The sequence below is a fragment of the Hemitrygon akajei genome, chromosome 19 (genome assembly GCF_048418815.1).
Source record: "Hemitrygon akajei chromosome 19, sHemAka1.3, whole genome shotgun sequence".
Taxonomy (NCBI): Eukaryota; Metazoa; Chordata; class Chondrichthyes; order Myliobatiformes; family Dasyatidae; genus Hemitrygon; species Hemitrygon akajei.
Window position 1 is genome coordinate 1135705 of NC_133142.1, and position 20174 is coordinate 1155878.

Genomic DNA, 20174 nt, shown 5'->3' on the forward strand with positions numbered 1-20174 from the left:
ATAAGGTATGCTCTCCAATCCAGGCAACATCCTTGTAAATCTCCTCTGCACCCTTTCTAAGGCTTCCACATCCTTCCTGTAGTGAGGCGACCAGAACTGAGCACAGTACTCCAAGTGGGGTCTGACCAGGGTCCTATATAGCTGCAACATTATCTCTCGGCTTCTAAACTCAATCCCATGGTTGATGAAGGCCAATACACCGTAGCCTTCTTGACCACACAGTCAACCTGCTTTCAGCGTCCTATGGACTTGGACCCCAAGATCCCTCTGATCCTCCACACTGCCAAGAGTCTTACCATTAATACTATATTCTGCCATACCTACATACTTGTTCTTTGCAAACCATGCACAAGGACACTGCACCCCTCTGTATTTGGATAAACTTTATTTGTGCTGCCACAGTGGATAATATCACATTTCCTACAGTATACACCATTTGAGGGACCTCTGCACACTCACTTCACCCATTTCTCTTTGCAGCCTCCTTATGCCATCTTCACAATTCACTTTCCTACTGATTTACTAGTCTTTTGTGATGTCCACAGCTAAACCTTCAGCTCTTCTCATCCATATTATTTATAGAAATTGTAAAACCGAGACCCCACCACCAGCCCCATGCCTACCCACACCAACATGGTACCAAAGAGCCTGGGAATTTTCTGTTCCACTATAACTGTTGCCATGTCAGATTTTCAAATGACTAATGGAAATGTGAGCGGACATCTGCTTGTTCCTCTTCACCCACAACATGTCACTTAGAGTCATAGTGTTACTTCTTCAAAAAGCTCTAATAAACTGGTTGGAAACTATTCCTTTTCTCAAAGCCATCTAACTTTGCTGATTAACCTGAACTTTGAAATGCTGTGCATTAACTTTTTTTAAATCATTTCTGCCTAAAAGAGAAGTTGACCACATCAGCCTGAATATTGCAGATTTGTTTCTGCCATTCATGTGGGATAAATTCTAAACTTTAAAACCAACTTTCAATAAGTTTATATCCATTTTTGCTTTCCCTTCCACTCCCTTTTCAAATGAAGGACTTACATTTACTATTTTTTAAAATTTAATGGAGCTTCCCCTCTATGTGGAGGTGAGAATTATTTTAGCTCAGCACCAAAACATAGGAGACAAAACTGAAGCATACTTCCCAGTGTGAAGCAGATACACTTTTCCCAAACGCACATGGGATCATGTTATCCATAATTGTTTGCACAAGAATATGGTTCATAACAAGTTCTTTATATTCATGGCATCAGCTTCAGAACCATAAATGCAAACAGACACTGAATAGCAGCATTGGTGGTACTCACTTGGTGTTGAAGAACATGAGGGTTGTGAGGAGAGTGGAAGGCGAGTGAGCCCCGAGCTGTTTGCATTCCCACAGCATCTCCTCAGTGATGTGACTGGGGATGATGTAACCTATTAAACAATACATCACATTATAAATGTTATATGACTAGACACTAGCTATTTAGTAAGTACTTCTGAGAGCCTCTGGCTAAGTTGTGAACATCAATGCCATCTTGGGAACCAGAGCTAAGATTTTCTGAGAGCAAGTTACTCAGCAAGAGGGACAGTTAACCTGATCAGAACTCAGCAATGGTAGTCAATGTAAAACAAGCTTCCCATGTCCCATTCAGCACATCTGCCATCTAGCTGTTTTCGTTTCTTTTTTATTAATTTTTTAAATAAGTTTCTACAGGACATAATGTCTCTAAGCCATTGAGCATGAGTGGGTGGGGCAACATCTCTTCACCCAAGAACTAAACGTCTAGCCAAAAGAGATGAAAAAGATAATGTTTGACATTTAGTCGGACTCAAATGCATGTCAACTTCACCTAAGGTGCCAAAAGAGCAAAGGGTTAGGTTCTAAATGGCAATTAAGAATATGGGATAAAGTTAAAAAACATCTCTCCAAAATTTCTCCAAACTAGGATAGGCACAATACATATGAATAAGAGAAACCTCGCCCCCTTTACACTTATCAAAAGGGACTAATATCAGGATAGAACCGCGATAATTTAGTTTTAGACCTATGAGTCATATGTACAACCTTGAACTGCAAAAGGCACATAAAGAGGTTGAGTTAATTGATTTAAGAATTGAATCCCAAGCCTCATTGGACAGAGAAATATTTAAATCACGCTCCCAGACAGTTCTGATTTTATCAAAGGGGGCACACCTCAAGGTCACTAACCTATCGCGAATAGTAGATATTAAACCTTTGCCCAATGGGTTTATACAAAGAAACAAGTCCACAACGTTTTTCTCGGGCATCTCAAGAAAGTTTGATATTAAAGGGCAAGTAGAGTGTCTTATTTGAAGATATCTAAAGAAATGAGTATTAAGTAGGTTAAACTTTGCAGAGTTGTTCAAAAGTTGCAGAACGATTATCAATGAAAAGATCTTCAATGCACCTAATGCCCTTTCTGTACAAGTCATGAAATGTTAAGTCTTGCATAGGAGGTCAAAAAAGATGGTTATGTAAAATAGGACTAGAAAGAGAGAAACCGTGAAGGCCATTACATCTTCTGAACTGAGCCCTTATTCTCAAAGAACATCTAACAAGAGGACTAACAATTAGTCTAGGCAAATGACAAGGAAGTGCGGATCCAAGAAGTGCAGAAATGGAAAAATCCTTACTAGAATTCAGCTCCATTGCCACCCATTTTGGGCAGTCAGGCTGATTATGAAAGAAAGACCAAAAAGTAAGAAAGCGTATGTTGGCTGCCCAGTAATATAAACAAAAATTGGGCAAGGCCAGACCACCTTCCCTTTTAGGTTTTTGAAGGTGAACTTTATTAAGTCTGGAACGTTTGCCCTTCCATAGATAGGATGAAACAATAGAACCTAATGAATCAAAAAAGCTTTAGAAATAAAAAATTGGTAAAGATTGAAGTATAAAAATTTAGGCAGGATATACATTTTAACATCTAGCTGTTTTCTAAACTTTTCAAAAGTACAAATTATAGGAAGTAGAGTGCACCTAAAAGCTTAAAACCAAAAGTTTAACAAAACTTAAAAATCAATGAGGCAAACTGGCCAGTTTTAATGCATGAATTAAAAAACGATTTATAAGCAGGCAGGTGAATTAATTTCACAAATAGAATTGAATGGGGCAATCCAATAATGATTGCAGGGATGTAGCTGCAAAGTGACCAAGATCAAGAATGTTCCTGGATGGTTAACTTTAGAAGAGAGATAAAATGGAAGACGTAGTTGGGAACCGAGGATCTGGTAGTCAGGTGGTCTTTCTGGAAAAGTATATTTTCATCCAAAGACAGAAAATGATTTAGTTTATGTGAAACCAGACTGCGGACGACTGGTGACAGGACAAGTGAATGAGGAGTAATACTAAATGCTGGGGCAGTAAGCCCACAATGGTGTGGAGGACTGGTGATAGGAGAGTGAGGGGTAACATTAAATGCTTTGGTAGTAAGTCAGCAATGATTATCATTCAGGAATAACGACAGAGGGATCAGGACCATTCAAGGATAAAGGAGGAAGCATGCCTGGAGGCAGAGGATGTGGGCAAGGTCCTAAACAAGTACAACACAAGGACCACAGTCAGAGCACCTAGAGTTCGGGTCCTGTCAGCAGCTAGCCCTGGGGATGATATCAAAGATCAGAGACCAAAGGGCAAAGGAAGTTGAAACCCAATTGCCAAAGCCTGGAGATCTGTCCTGGAGCTGGAGGACTGCCCATGATTATGGGTGAGTGGGTGGGTAATAACAGGACTTCTTTTGTTGGTTTGTGGTGTTCTGCTGAACATTGTGGACATTTATGTCAACAGCTGCCTGAAAATGTCTGCACAGATAGACAGTGGTAAACACAGCACATGTACTTTCTTCATTAGCCAAGGCACTGAATTCAAGAGTCAAGAAGTTACATTGCAGCTTTATAAAACTGATTAAGCCTCATTACATTCAATTCTGGTAACCCCATTACAGGAAGTGCATAGAGGCTTTGGAGAGCACAGAGAAAAATTACCAGGATGCTGCCTAGATTAGAGGGCATGTGCTTATTAGGAGAGATTACAAACTTGGATTATTTTCTTTGGAGAAGCAGATCCCAAGGGGAGACCTTGTAGATATTTATAAGATTACTAAGGTTATAAAACAGCTAAAAAAAAAAATCACTTACAGAATTCACAAAAACACCAAACATTGAGTATTGAGTAAAATTCACTCTTATGTAAATTTATTTTCACAAATGTACAAGAACTGGTTTGGAAAGAGCAATGATTGCAGGCTGCCAGTTCACAGCAGGAAGCCACTTAAGGGATTTGCTTTGGCAATTGACAAGGCAATCTCTTCTATTGACAGTTGTACAACAATACTTTATCCAGCAATGGAACAGCTGCAAGTCAATCTAGTAATTAAAATTACAACCCTTTCTCTTCTACCTACAATTAGAATTTCCTTGCCTGTCATCTGTACACCCACTGGAGAAGAGGGATCACGTTACAGAAAATTTCAGTTAGAACACAGCCCCTCCATGTCACAGCAATACACTATTTCAAGTGACAACCCGTTTCTAAAAATAAGGCAACGGTTAAACACATGTGGCTGTAGTGAAGAACCTACAGCATCACTTACCCAGAGAGCTGACCTGAGGTTGCCAGTCCTTTAACACTTCCTGCAGTTTTTCAGTGAACTTTGTATAGTAGATATCTGAAAATATATCATCTACTCTGCCATTTTCAAATAGATACTGCAAAAAAGTTAGAGAAATTTTCAATTTAACATTAAATCAGGTATTGAATCTCTGCAAATGATGGAAAGTTGAAACAAAAAGCAGCAAGCACCCAGCAAGTCGGGCACAAAGAAACTGGTTGACAATTTATTTTATTTTTTGGAGATACAGTGTAAAATGGGCCCTTCTGGCCCATCGAGCCACTCTACCCAGAATCCCCCAATTTAATCCTAGCCCACTCATGGAACAATTTATAATAACCAATTAACTAGCCAACCGGTACGTCTTTTGATTGTGGGAGGAAACTGGAGCACCGGGAAGAAACCCATACAGTCACAGGGAGAACACACAAACTCCTTACAAGCAGCTGCGGGAATTGAGCCTGCGTTGCCCGTACTGTAGACTACCATGCTAACCACTACACTACTGTGCTCCCCAAGTATGATGTGTATACAGCTGAAGAGTTCATTAAGCAGCCTAGTTTTTTCCCTCCACAGGCACCGACTGCCCCCACCAAATAGATCCATCAACTTACAACTTTGTATTCACAAAGGAATAAATGATTGTGCGCAATAAAAACAGAACACTCAGCAGGTTCTGTAGAGAGAGAAACAGCTGTTATTTCAGGAGAACTGGAGAAGTGAGAAAACAAGATGCAGAGGACAGGAAAACAGCAAGTAACTGCAATAGGATGCAGACTATTGTCCAGCTGACGACTGGCTTTAGTGCCAATGAGATTTAGGCTTTAGATGTTTCAGAAAGGACAGGGAGGGAGGCAAAAGAATTGGGGGCAGCTGCAGAAAAGGAGGAAGTCATGGAGATTGTCTACTGAGTCTCTGTGGGTGGAAGTTAGAAACAGGAAGGGGTCAATAACTCCACTGGGTGTTTTTATATACACACACACACACACAAAATAGTAACAAGGACATCAAGGAGCAGATAAGGAGACATTCTGAAAAGGTAATAATAATAGGGTTGTCGTGGTAGGAGATTATAATTTCCCAAATATTGATTGGTACCTCCCTAGAGCAAGGGGTTTAGATGGGGTGGAGTTTGTTAGGTGTGTTCAGGAAGGTTTCCTGACACAATATGTAGATAAGTAACAAGGAGAGGCTGTATTTGATCTGGTATTGGGAAATGAAGCTGGTCAGGTGTCAGGTTTCTCAGTGGGAGAGCATTTTAGACACAGTGATCACAATTCTATCTCCTTTACCATAGCATTGGAGAGATACAAGACCAGACAAGTTAGGAAAGCATTTAAGTGGAGTAAGGGGAAATATGAAACTAACAGGCAGGAACTTGGAAGCATAAACTGGGAACAGATGTTCTCAGGGAAATGTACAGCAGAAATGTGGCAAATGTTCAGGGGATATTTGCATGGTGTTCTGCATAGGCATGTTCCAATGAGACAGGGAAATGACAGTAGGGTACAGAAACCATGGTGTACAAAAGCAGTTGGAAATCTAGTCAAGAAAAGCTTACAAAAGGTTAAAAAAACAATTAGTTAATGATAGAGATCTAGAAGATTATAGGCTAGCAGGAAGGAACTTAAGAATGAAATTAGGAGGGCCAGAAGAGGCCATGAGAAGGCTTTGGTGGACAGGATTAAGGAAGACACCAAGGCATTCTACAAGTATGTGAAGCTCAAGAGGATAAGGTGTGACAGAATAGGACCAATCAAGTGTGACAGTGGAAAAGTGCGTATGAAACCAGAGGTACTTCGTGGATACTTTACTTCAGTAATCACTATGGAAAAGGATCTTGGCGATTGTAGGGATGACTTACAGCGGTCTGAAAAGCTTGAGCATATAGATATTAAGAAAGGGGATGTGCTGGAGCTTTTGGAAAGCATCAAGTTGGACAAGTCTCCAGGACTGGATGAGATGTACCCCAGGCTACTGTGGGAGGAGAGAAAGGAGATTGCCAAGCTTCTGGCAATGATCTTTGCATCAATGGAGACGGGAGAGGTTCTGGAGGATTGGAGGGTTGCAAATGTTGTCTCCTTATTCAAGAAAAGGAGTAGAGATAGCCCAGTAAATTACAGACCAGTGAATCTTACTTCAGTGGTTGGAGAAGATCCTGAAAGGCAAGATTTATGAACATTTGGAGAGGCATAACATGATTAGGAATAGTCAGCATGGCTTTGTCAAGGGCAGGTGGTGCCTTATGAGCCTGACTGAATTTTGAGGATGTGACTAAGCACATTGATGAAGGTAGAGCAATAGATGTAGTGTATATGGATTTCAGCAAGCCATTTGATAAAGGTACCCCATGCAAGGCTTATTGAGAAAGTAAGGAGGCATGGATTCCAAGCGAACCTTGCTTTGTGGAACTAGAATTGGCTTGCCCACAGAAGGCAAAGAGTGGTTGTAGACAGGTTGTATTCTGCATGGAGGTTGGTCACCAGTGGTGTGCCTCAGGGACCTGTTCTGGGACCCATAATTTTTATAAATGACCTGGATGAGGAAGTGGAGGGATGGGTTAGTAAATTTGCTAAATGACACAAAGGTTGGGGTTGTTGTGGATAGTGTGGAGAGCTGTCAGAGGTTATAGCAGGACATTGATAGGATGCAAAACTGGGCTGAGAAGTGGCATATAGAGTTCAACCCATGTAAGTGGGAGGTGGTTCATTTTGGTAGGTCAAATATGATGGCAGAATATAGTATTAATGGCAAGACTCTTGGCAGTGTAGAGGATCAGAGGGATCTTGGGTTCTGTGTCCATAGGACGCTCAAAGCAGCTGCTCAGGTTGACTCTGTGGTTAAGGAGGAATACAGTGCACTGGCCTTAATCAACCATGGGATTTGAGTTCAAGAGCTGAGAGGCAATGTTACAGCTGTACAGGACCCTGGTCAGACCTCACTTGGAGTACTGTGCTCAGTTCTGGTTGCCTCGCTACAGGAAGGACGTGGAAACCATAGAAAGGGTGCAGAGGAGATTTACAAGGATGTTGCCTCAATTGGGAATAGGTTGAGTGAACTTGGCCTTTTCTCCTTGGAGTGATGAAAGATGAGAGGTGACCTGATAGAGGTGTACAAGAATTGATATGAACAGCATTGATCGCGTGGATAGTCAGAGGCTTTTTCCCCAGGAATGAAATGGCTAACACCAGAGGGCACAGTTTTAAAATACTTGGAAGAAGGTACAGCGGGGATGTTGGGAGAATGTTTGTTTTTAATACACAGAGTGATGAGAGTGTGGAATGAGCTGCTGGTGACTGTGGTGCAGGCGGATACAATAGGGTCTTTTAAGAGACTCCTGGATAAGTACATGGAGCTTAGAAAAACAGAGGGCTATGGGTAACCTTAGGTAGTTTCTAAAATAAGTACATGTTTGGCACAGCATTATGGGCTGAGGAGCCTGTATTATGCTGCAGGTTTTCTATGTTTCTATGAGGGAGGAGAGAAGTTGTTGGAAATATACAATTGGTGAGATAGCATCTGGAGAGAGGAATGGACAGATATTACAGGTGGATTACCAATTCCGACATACCAGAAGGGATGATTATCCAAAACTGTTTAATTCAGTGGACACTACAGGCCCAGATTCATTAGCTGGACACTCAACCACTTGTTGACAAACTTCTCCCACTCTGCACAACTAAACTCACTTTTCTCAGTATTCTACTTTTGACAGACTGTTTCTCTCTACCAACAAATGCCAAGTATTTCCAGCTTTTCCTACTGTATTTCCCCCCAAATCTCAACTTCTGCAGTATTTTATTTACTTCAATAGGTTACATGAAAACAGACTGCACACAATGAGATCAGGCTTGCTTGAAATTTTGACCTATTTACTCAATCTTCATACCTTTTGAATGCAGAGACAGATATAGTAGAGCATGTCTGGATCATAGGCTTCCCCCTCTGGGTTGCGGGCTTCTTTCAGCATCAGGCACAGTCCGTAGTTCAGTTCTGCCACCGCTGAGGACAGAAGGTTTTCCTGGAAGCGCAGTGGCTGGCGGCCTTGCCGAGAAAGAAGATAGCATCATCACTGGTGCACTGCATAAATGTACCTTCTCCAAATTTATTCTGTCAAAACTAGCCTGTCCTTGGGACTGACCAACAGCAGGATATAATGGGAATGTACTATGAACATTATTCCTGTCTTCAGAAGTGAAAAATCTGGAAAGGGCAACTTTCTCCCCCCATTGAGGGTGGTGATATATTGGACGATTTGTATGAGGAACTTGTAGAGGTAGGTACGATTACAATATTTAGATATTGGATAGGTACATGGATAGGACAGGCTTAGAGCAGGGGTTCCCAACCATTTTTTTTAAAAAAAAAATGCCAAGGGGATCTGTGAATCCCAAGTTGGGACCCATTGGTTTAGAGGGATATAGGGACAAATTGCAGGCAAGTGGGATGAGATTGAGTGGACAACTTGGTCAAATTGGATCAGTTGGGCCAAAGGGCCAGATTCCAGTAGACCACAAGACAGGAGCAGAACTGTGCCATTTGGCCCATTGAGTGTGCTCTGCCATTCAATCATGGCTGATCCTTTATCCCCTCCTCAGCCCCACTTCCTGGCCTTCTCCCTGTAACCTTTGATGCCATGTCCAGTCAAGAACCTATCAATCTCTCCTTTAAATACACCCAATGCCTGGCCTCCACAGCCGCCCGTGTTAACAAATTCACCACCCCCGGCTAAATAAGTTTCTCCGCATCCGTTTCAAATGGATGCCCCTCTACCTTGAGGCTTATCCTAGATTCTCCCACAATGGGGAACATCCTTTACACATCTGCTCTGTCTAGGCCTTTCAAATTTGAAAGGTTTCAATGAGATCTCCATTCATCTTTCTAAATTCCAGTGAGTACAGACTCAGAGCTATCAAACATTCCTTGTGTGATAACCCTTTCATTCCCAGAATTATCCTCATGAGCTTCCTCTGAATTCTCTCCAACCCCAGCACATCTTTTCTTTAATAAGGACCCCAAAACTGTTCACAATGATCAAGGTGATGCCTCACCAGTGCCTTATAAAGCCAAAGCATCACATCCCTGCTCTTGTATTCTAGACCTTTGGAAATTTACCTTCCTCTGCACAGGGACTCCCAAGGCCCTCAGCAGCTCAGATTATTGGGTTTTCTTCCTGCTTAGAAAATACTCTGCCCATTTATTTCTACTACCAAAGTGCATCACCATGCATTTTCCAACATTGTATTTCACTGGCCACTTTCTTGTCTACTAATCTGTCTAAGTCCTTCTGTAGCCTACCCGTTTCCTCAACACTCCTGCTCCTCCACTAATTTTTGTATCATCTGCAAACATGGCAACAAAGCCATCTATTTCATCATCTAAATCATTGATATACAGCACAAAAAGAAGTGGTCCCAGTACAGACCCCTGTGAAACACCACTAATCACAGGCAGCCAACCAGAAAAGGATCCTTTTATTCCACTCACTGCCTACTATCAATCAGCCAATGCTCTAACCACACCAGTAACTTTCCTGTAAAACCATGGGCTCTTAACTTGGTAAGCAGTTTCATGTGTGGCACCTTTTCAAAGGCCTTCTGAAAATCCAAATATGCAACATCCACTGCATCCCCTTTATCTATCCTACAAAGAATTCTCCTCAAAGAATTCCAATAGGTTCATCAGGCAAGATTTCTCATGAAGGAAACCATGCTGACGTTGTCCCATCTTGTCCTGGGTCAATAAGTACTCCATAATCTCATCCTTAACAACTGACTGCAAAATCTTCCCAACCACTGAGGTCAGGCTTACTGGTCTATTTTTTCCTTTCCGCTGCCTTCCTCCTTTCTTAAAGAGTGGAGCGTCATTTGCAATTTTCCAGTCCTCTGGCACCATGCCAGAGTCCAATTACCACCTTGGAGGTCCTGCTTCTCAGCTTTCTGCCCAGCTCTTGAATTCACTTTTCAGTACCTTGTTGCTTTTTCTTCCTTTGTCATCAGTACCAATATATTCCAAGACAAATAGCTGCTCTCCCTCTGCCTCCAGAATGCCATGGACATGATCCGAGACATCCCTGAACCTGGCACCTGTTCAGTAGCAGAAGAGACCAGGAACCGAGGCAACAGCCTTAAAATAAAAAGTCCTTTAATACTGAGATGGAGAACTTCTTCAGCCAGAGGGCAGTGAATATAAAGAATTTGTTGCCACCAAGACATAAGTGTATTTAAGGCAGAGACTCTTGATAGGTAAAGAGGTTCAGTATTACGGGGATGTGGTGAGAAAATGGGGTTAAATGGCAGAGCTGACTAAATGGCCTAATTCTTACAGGGCACAGGCAGATTGTGCTGTGCCTGAAGCATTTTCTATTTGGTTTATTTTAATCTCAGTTGCTCCCATTGAAATAACAATAGTTGAACAACATGCTTGACAGCTATGACAGTCATGCATACTAGCACTGTTCACTTTCATTGTGACTCAGGACTAACCCAACACATCAGTTACACAGAGCAGGTGAAATAGTGTTTGAATAGAAGCACCACATAAAAAGGACAGACTATCATAGGACTGCCCTGGCACATACCTGGAGAATTTAGAACCAAGCCACAAGCAGGTCTATTTGACCACCACAGAGTTGATATTTATTTTATCTGAAAACTACCTTGTCTTTATTACTTTTCCATTTCACCATTTCCTAATTTGAGGAAGCACCATCAATACTAAACTCTGCACCAACTGCACTGCTTATAACTTTATATACGAGTGAATCAAATACTATTACACCAAGTAACACGTTGACCTGTGAACAAAGCAATACACTATGAACCAGAGGTGTAGAACAAAGGAAGCAGATTCTCCAAGCCCTAGAGTACAGGTGTCCAAAACAAGAGCACATAGTTTTGGAGGGGGTACAAAGAATCACTCAGATGTGGTTGGAATCTGGGACTGTTTGCCAGGGGGTAGTGAAGGTAGAGACTCTCACCATATGCAAGTACCCAGACAAGTAGTTGAACTGCTGAGGCACAGATGGGTACAGACAATTATTAGTAAATGGGATAAATATAGATGGGTACATGGTGGCTGGTGCAGACACTGAGCCATAGCCCTAACCCTAATGCAATGAAGAAAATGAACACATTCAGTGCGCATATCAGCGCTCAACTTAATCCTTAAATGTGATCACACATTCTTAGACAAACTTTTTCTAGAGAAAGAAAAACAAATTTCTGGAAGCAGTCCTTGCACACGAGACAACACTTCACCTGTGAATCTATTAGGATGGTCTAGTGTCTCCAATGTTCCCAATGCTACACTGGTGAGACCAGACGCAAATTGGGGTACCACTTTGTCAAGCACATTTGCTCCATCTACCAAGAGAGGATTTTCCCAGGGGCCAAATATTTTAATTCCTACCCCCATTCCCAGACCAACATGTTGGTCCATAGCCTAATTTGCCATGATGAGGCCACTTCAAGGTGGAGGACCAACACCTCATTCTGTCTGGATAGCCTCCAATCTGATGGCATGATCACTGATTTCTCCTTCCAATAAAAATTTCCCTCTTTCTATTCCCACTCAGGCTTCATACCTCTTCTCACCCACCTATCCCCTCCCCCCCATGCCCCAGTCATCTCTCCTTATCAGATTCCTTCTCTCACCCTTTACCTTTCCCACCCACTTCACTTCGCTTTCTAGCTGGTCCTCCTATCCCCATCCCCGACCTTTTTATTCTGGCATCCTCCCCCTTCCTTTGCAGTCCTGTTGAAGGGTCCGAGCCCAAAACACCGACAGTTTATTCATTGCCATAGATGCTGAGTTCCTCCAGCATTTCGTGTGATGCTCTATATTTCCAGCATCTGCAGATGCTCTTGTCTAGCAGATTTGTTTTAAGCGTTCTTGTACATCTCAGTATCTGATGGACGGAGTCACACTCTTCAATAGACCCCACTTCTAAACACCAACTTTGACTGCATATATTCCTCCCCCCACTTCCTCATATTCTGGAATTGAAGTTAATCAAATCTCACAGCCCAGTACATTGATGCATTACCTACAGAGACATTCTTTAAACAGGTTATTCAGCTGTAACAGTACTTACGGCCAATGGGAGCTGGTCTGTTCTCAGAGTCCTTGTCAAACTCTGCGTTCTTGGTCTCTGCCCAAGTTTTCCAAACGCCAAGGCCTTCCTCCGGTTTCAGAGTGTTTGGCAAAAGCATTTCTGAAGCTGCTGGAGGCTGAGGTTCCACTTCAGCCACCTGCACTGCTTGACCCTAGTGCCCAACAAAAACAAGACAAGACATTTCCAATGCTCTGACACCATGAACAAGCACAAAAATATAAAAAGCCTAAACACAAGCAAGCAAACATAGGTGTGTGCTACATTTCATTCTGGAAAGCACTGAACAAATGTGGGGCCACTCTGGGGTTTAGCATGGTTTGCACTTCTTTATAACTTGACATTTTATAGAACACTTACAGCTTAGTTTTCCCATAAATAAAAAGTTACGGTAAACTTGGTTTGCAGAAGTTTGACATCAAGTCATGAAAAGGTAGCTTACTATGTTTGTGTGTTTGTCAGTTTCATGCTAAGATAGACTGGCAAATGATACTTAAAGGGTTGACGGTGGATATGCAATGGCAAACATTTAAAGATCACATGGATGAACTACAACAATTGTTCATCCCAAATTGGCAAAAGAATAAACCAGGGAAGGTAGTGCACCCGTGGCTGACAAGGGAAATTAGGGATAGTATCAAGTCCAAAGAAGAAACATATAAATTAGCAAAAAAAAAGCAGCACACCTGAGGACTGGAAGAAATTCAGAGACCAGCAGAGGAGGACAAAGGGCTTAATTAGGAAAGGGAAAAAAGATTATGAGAGAAAGCTGGCAGGGAACATAAAAACTGACTGTAAAAGCTTTTACAGATATGTGAAAAGAAAAAGATTGGTCAAGACAAATGTAGGTCCTTTACAGTCAGAAACAGGTGAATTGATCATAGGGAACAAAGATATGGCAGACCAATTGAATAACTACTTTGGTTCTGTCTTCACTGAGGATGACATAAATAATCTTCCGGAAATAGTAAGGGACCGAGGGTCTAGTGAGATGGAGGAACTGAGGGAAATACATGTTAGTAGGGAAGTGGTGTTAGGTAAATTGAAGGGATTAAAGGCAGATAAATCCCCACAGCCAGATGGTCTGCATCCCAGAGTGCTTAAAGAAGTAGCCCAAGAAATAGTGGATGCATTAGTGATAATTTTTCAAAACTCCTTAGATTCTAGATTAGTTCCTGAGGATTGGAGGGTGGCTAATGTAACCCCACTTTTTAAAAAAGGGAGAGAGAAACCTGGGAATTATAGACCGGTTAGTCTGACATCGGTGGTGGGGAAAATGCTAGTCGGTTATCAAAGATGTGATAATAGCACATTTGGAAAGAGGTGAAATCATCGGACAAAGTCAGCATGGATTTGTGAAAGGAAAATCATGTCTGACGAATCTTATAGAATTTTTTGAAGATATAACTAGTAGAGTGGATAGGGGAGAGCCAGTGGATGTGGTATATTTAGATTTTCAAAAGGCTTTTGACAAGGTCCCACACAGGAGATTAGTGTGCAAACTTAAAGCATACAGTATTGGGGGTATGTTAGTGATGTGGATAGAGAATTGGTTGGCAGACAGGAAGCAAAGAGTGGGAGTAAACGGGACCTTTTCAGAATGGCAGGCAGTGACTAGTGGGATACCGCAAGGCTCAGTGCTGGGACCCCAGTTGTTTACAATATATATTAATGATATAGACGAGGGAATTAAATGCAGCATCTCCAAGTTTGTGGATGACACGAAGCTGGGTGGCGGTGTTAGCTGTGAGGAGGATGCTAAGAGGATGCAGGGTGACTTGGAGAGGTTAGGTGAGTGGGCAAATTCATGGCAGATGCAATTTAATGTGGATAAATGTGAAGTTATCCACTTTGGTTGCAAGAACAGGAAAACAGATTATTATCTGAATGGTGGCCGATTAGGAAAAGGGGAGGTTCAACAAGACCTGGGTGTCATTGTACACCAGTCATTGAAGGTGAGCATGCAGGTACAGCAGGCGGTGAAAAAGGCAAATGGTATGTTGGCACTCATAGCAAAAGGATTTGAGTACAGGAGCAGGGAGGTTCTACTGCAGTTGTACAAGGCCTTGGTGAGACCGCACCTAAAGTATCGTGTGCAGTTTTGGTCCCCTAATCTGAGGAAAGACATTCTTGCCATAGAGGGGGTACAAAGAAGGTTCACCAGATTGATTCCTGGGATGGCAGGACTTTCATATGAAGAAAGACTGGATCGACTAGGCTTATACTCACTGGAATTTAGAAGATTGAGGGGGGATCTTATTGAAATGTATAAAATTGATGAAGGTAGTGCAGTGAATGTAGTGTATGTGGATTTCAGTAGGCATTTATAAGGTCCCCCATGCGAGGCTCCTTCAGAAAGTAATGAGACATGGGATCCAAGGAGACCTTGTTTTGTGGATCCAGAATTGGCTTGGCCACAGAAGGCAAAAGATAGTTGTGGATGGTTCATATTCTGCATGGAGGACAGTGAGCAGTGTTGTTCTCCAAGGATCTGCTCTGGGACCCCTCCTCTGTGATTTTTATATAAGACCTGGATAAGAAGTAGAAGAGTGGATTAGTAAATTTGCTGATGACACAAAAGTTGGTGGGTGTTGTGTAAGGTTGTTAGAAGTTACAGCGCGACATTGATAAGATGCAGAAATGGGCTGAGAAGTGGCAAATGGAGTTCAACCCAGATAGTGTGAAGTGGTTCATTTTGGTAGGTCAAATTTGAAGACAATATTAATGGTAAGACTCTTGGCAGTGTGAAGGATCAGCGAGATCTTGGGGTCCATGTCCATAAGACACTCAAAGCTGCTGCACTGGTTGACGGTGCTGTTAAGAAGGCGTATGGTGTATAGGCCTTCATCAACCATGAAACTGAGTTCAAAAGCCATTAGGTAATGTTACAGTATGCAAGACCTTAGCTAGACCACACTTGGGAGTACTGTGTTCAGTTCTGGTCACCTCACTACAGGAAACATGTGGATACTATAAAGAGTGTAGAGCAGATTTACAAGATTGTTGCCTGGATTGGAGCATGTACCTTATGAGAATAGGTTGCATGTACTTGACCTTTTCTCCATAGAACGATGAAGGATGAGAGATGACCTGATAGAGGTGTGTAAGATGATGAGTGGCATTGATTGTGTGGATAGCCAGAGGTTTTTTTTACCCAGGGCTGAAATGGCTAACACGAGGGGCTTAGTTTTAAGATGCTTCGAAGTAGGTACAAGGGGGATGTCAGGGGCAAGATTTTCTCCGGAGAGTAGAGGGTACATGGAATGCACTGCCAGTGAAGGTGGGAGAAGCAGAAATAATAAGGTATTTTAAGACACTTAGATAGGTACATGGAGTCTAGAAAAATAAAGGGCTATGCAGTAGGGAAATTCTAGGCAGCTTTTAGAGTAGCTGGTTGGCACATTGTGGGCCGAAGGGCCTGTAACATGCTGTAGATTTTCTATGATTCTATGATACCAACAAACCTCAATTAAATTAAGAGTTAGTAATTTTATGCAAGGTTGATTCTTGATATAAACAAATCTTTGGATTCAATTACTGCAAGGCTGAACTGGAAACTGGTGGCTCTACTACAATTGATGTGTTTAGTTATTTATCAGAAATTCTGAAATTTGATGCTAGTTTCATCTCTAATGATTTCCTTGCATGGCCCTTTAAGCATGATATGAACGGTTAAAACACGAGCTACGGACTCACAATAGTGGGTTGGACTACAATAGCAAGACTGCTTTGAACGCAATCATTGGTTAAGCCCCGACTGGTATGCCATATCTAATTTTGGTCACAATAGTTTAGGTTCTAAAGAGGTCAGGGAGGAAATGACATGGAAAGGTTGCAAGGTGAGGGATTTCACCTACAAGATTGGAGAGGTGAAAGGGGTTGTCCTGTTAGAGATCTGTTTGATGCTCACAAGGTCCTCACTGGCTAAAAGGGCATTTAGACAGAAGCTGCTTCCAACTATGGATGGTTCAAAGAACAGGGAATTTTCAAAGTTCTGACCAAGACATGGAGAGGACTGGGAATACTTCGAGAGCAGTGAAGGTTAGTGATGAAAATGAGAAATACCTGGTGGTACAGTCAAGTCCCAGTGATTTCCCTTTCATTGTTATTGCTTCCTTAAATCTTTCCTCTCTTTAAGATAATCCACAAAATCTCTTAGTCACCTGTCTCAGTATCTCAACATCTGTGATGCAGGGTCTCAACCCAATACAATGACGTATACCCTTTGCCTCCATAGATGCACTTGACCCACTGAGTTCTCAAGAGTTCAGCATCTGCAGTCTGTTGTCTTCTCTAATTTCTCTTTTGTCGGTCAGAAGCAGAGTCATAGAGCACTACAGCAAAGAAACAGGCCCTTCGGCCCATCTGGACCATGTCTATTATTCTGCTTAGTCCCATTGACTAGAACCTGGACCATAGCCCTTCATATCCCTCTCATCCACCCACGTATCCAAATTTCTCTTAAACACTGAAATCTCTCCTGCACCCACCATTTCTGCTGGTAGCTCTTACTCTGAGTGAAGTCCCCCCCCCATTCCCCTTAAACAATTCACCCTTAACCCGTGACCTCTAGCTGTAGTCTCACCAAACATTCATGGAAAAATCTGCTTGCATTTGCCTCATCAATTCCCCTCAATTTTGTCTACTTCTATTAAGCTTCCCCTCATTTTCCTACGCTACCAAAGGAAATTGGAGATAGTAAGTAGAGGGGCGTGGGGCTGTGGTAAGGTGTGTTACCGATTCAAGAAGCTGTAGCTGACTGAAAAACTGACTCCGCAGAGACCAGGAAGAAACGGGTGAGCGAGGTAATTACTTTCCTACAGCCCATTATACACAGTCAGCTACAGCTCACTGTCACTCTGCCTTACCTGTAGTTGCTGTGGTGGCTGCTGCTGTTGCTGCGGCTGTTGTTGCTGTTGTTGCTGTGGGTCCCAGAGTTGTACAGACTGCGCCTGAGCCTGGTATGAGCCTCCCACTGCCTGCACTGCCACTGGAATATGGATGTTCCCATTCATGAACTGTGCCGGAAAGATGGTGTTGGCCAGTGTGTGAACAACCTCCTCATGAGAGTTCTTCATTACAGAGGTCACCAGCTTATCTTTATCATCTTCCAGCTTCACAGCGGCCACAGTGGTGGGTGAGCCGCTGACGTGTACCACATTATAGGCCTCCTGAGGGATGGCAACGTGTGTGGGCGTTTGTTGCTGCTGGATATCAGTACGTGGTTGTGTGGAATACACGGGGATGGCCCACGTTTCCCCACTAGGACTTGTGATTGTACCAGCTGCAGTTGTATAGAGATGAGCACTGTCCACTGTCAGAAGGTCAGGCCTCAGAGACACATATCCTTGCTGCTGCCCCTGTGGAATAGTCAGCACTGTGGCTACCGGCTGCCCAGTAATGGTGTAAGACACAGTGATTGGCATGTCCACCTTGCGCTTCTTGACTGGCTGGAGTACGTTTGAAGTACTGGATCGCCTGTCCCCCTCACGGGGAGACCCCTGTGGCTGAGTTGGGGAGAGGGTACCCACTGTCTGAATCTGTATCTGCTGAGCTTGGCCAGAGACGAGCTGGGCTTGGATCTGCTGGTGCTGAATGTGCTCCTCGGATATTTCCGATGTCTGCATTTGCTGGGAAGGCTGGATGTGCTGTACAGAGATCTGGGCAGCCTGCAGCTGCTGTGCCGTGTTGGGACTGTGCATGGTCTGAATCTGCTGTGAGGGCTGCTGTGGGGCAGCCACGGGCTGTGACTGCACCTGCACTGGAATCTGATCAGGCGATGGGTGCAGCTGGGGAGACAGCTGCTGTGTGGACACATGCTGCGGAGACTGCTGCACCTGAACCTGGACCTGCAAAGACCACAAAAGCACAGGCACTTTATAAAACAGCACTTCCCAGCACATCTATGTCTATTATTATTATTTTTTTTTTTTAAAAACCAGGCCAGGATAATAGTGGAGAAATAACAAGTCAAGTCACTGCACAGTAAAAATTTAAACAGCAGTTCTACAATGACCTTGGTAACTTTGAAAGCTTTGTTTAATGATTAGCTCTTTTGTGTAATTCCACCCACTGGCAGAAAGAAAGAAAGAAATTGATTTGTGTGGTTAAACAGCACTGCCTGAAAGATTATAGAAGAGATTCAATCCAGTCTGAACCAGACCAATTTACAAACTGCAATACACTGCAGGAACTCAATGTCAGGCCAAGCGAGAGCAAGACAGCGACAGTGAGACAGATGGAGAGCATAATGGAAGCTCCTCAGCTAAAGGCCCTGTTTCACTTCCAATTTTCTAAAACTGCCATCTCACAAAGGGCCCCTCCATTTCTGATCCAAAAGCATGTCCATCTGAACTAAGTGACTAGTAGACTACTCAATGGAACCACCTTGATCATGATGGCTACAATCCTGCTACTGAACACTTTCCAACTCCTCTGCAGCGCTGAGAAGAGGAAAATGGAAAACAAAAACAGGATAAGGAAAAGCCAACAGAGCCACATTACTAGTGAATCTCCTCTGCACTCGCACTAAAGCTTTCACATTCTTTCTACAATGCGGTGTTCAAGTGTGGTCTAACCAGGAATTTAGAGCTGTAACATCATCTCACAGCTCAAACTCAATCCACTGACCATCCAAGGCCAACATACCGTATGCCTTCTTAACAACCCTATAAACTTGCATGACAACTGAGGGATCTATGGACATGGATCCCAAGGTCCCTCTGTTTCTCCACACTAAGAATGCTGTCATTAACCCTGTATTCTGCCTTCAAATTCAACCTTCCAAAGTGAATTATTTCACACTTCTCCAGATTGAACTCTCAGTCCATGTCACATAATCGATGACAACTCTCCATAACACCAACTGGACACAGTGTTCCAAGTGTGGTCTCAACAACCACTTACATAGTAAATCTGCAACATAATGTCCCAACTCCTATACTCAGTGCCTTGATTCAAGGAACGTTTGATGGCTCTGGGTCTGTACTCACTGGAATTCAGAAAGATGGGGGTGGGGAGGCAGGATCTCACCGAAACCTTTCAAATATTGAAAGGCCTAGACAGTAAACGTGAAAAGGATGTTTCCCATGGTGGGAGAGACTAGGACAAGAAGACACAGCCTCAGTATAGAGGGGCGCCCTTTCAAAACAGAGATGCAGAGAAACTTCTTTAGCCAAAGGGTGGTGAATTTGTTGCCACATGCAGCTGTGGAGGCCAGGTTGTTGGGAGTATTTAAGGCAGAAATTGATAGGTTCTTGAATGGACACGGCATCAAAGGTTACGGGGAGAAGGCCAGGAAACAGGGTTGAGGAGGAGACAGAAAAAAAAAGTATCAGCCATGTATGACAGAGCAGACTCGATGGGCCAGATGGCCTAATTCTACTCCTATGTCTTATGGATTCATGAAAGCCAACATGCCAAATGCCCTTTTCACCATCTTGTCT

The 20174-nt window shown here is 42.9% G+C and overlaps 1 protein-coding gene across 4 annotated transcripts in view; it reads right to left on the bottom strand.

Annotated features, from left to right (window-relative positions):
- The window catches only part of LOC140741682 (transcriptional regulator QRICH1-like), a 65226-nt gene that overhangs the window by 8539 nt on the left and 36513 nt on the right, over positions 1-20174 (bottom strand). For all 4 annotated transcript variants that reach the window (XM_073071954.1, XM_073071955.1, XM_073071957.1 and 1 more), the window contains 5 exons: positions 17598-18578; positions 12712-12883; positions 8506-8660; positions 4599-4713; positions 1311-1419 (listed from right to left, as the gene is read on the bottom strand). In XM_073071954.1, the coding sequence (XP_072928055.1) occupies positions 1311-1419; positions 4599-4713; positions 8506-8660; positions 12712-12883; positions 17598-18578 (1532 nt within the window). The remainder of the gene's footprint in view (positions 1-1310; positions 1420-4598; positions 4714-8505; positions 8661-12711; positions 12884-17597; positions 18579-20174) is intronic.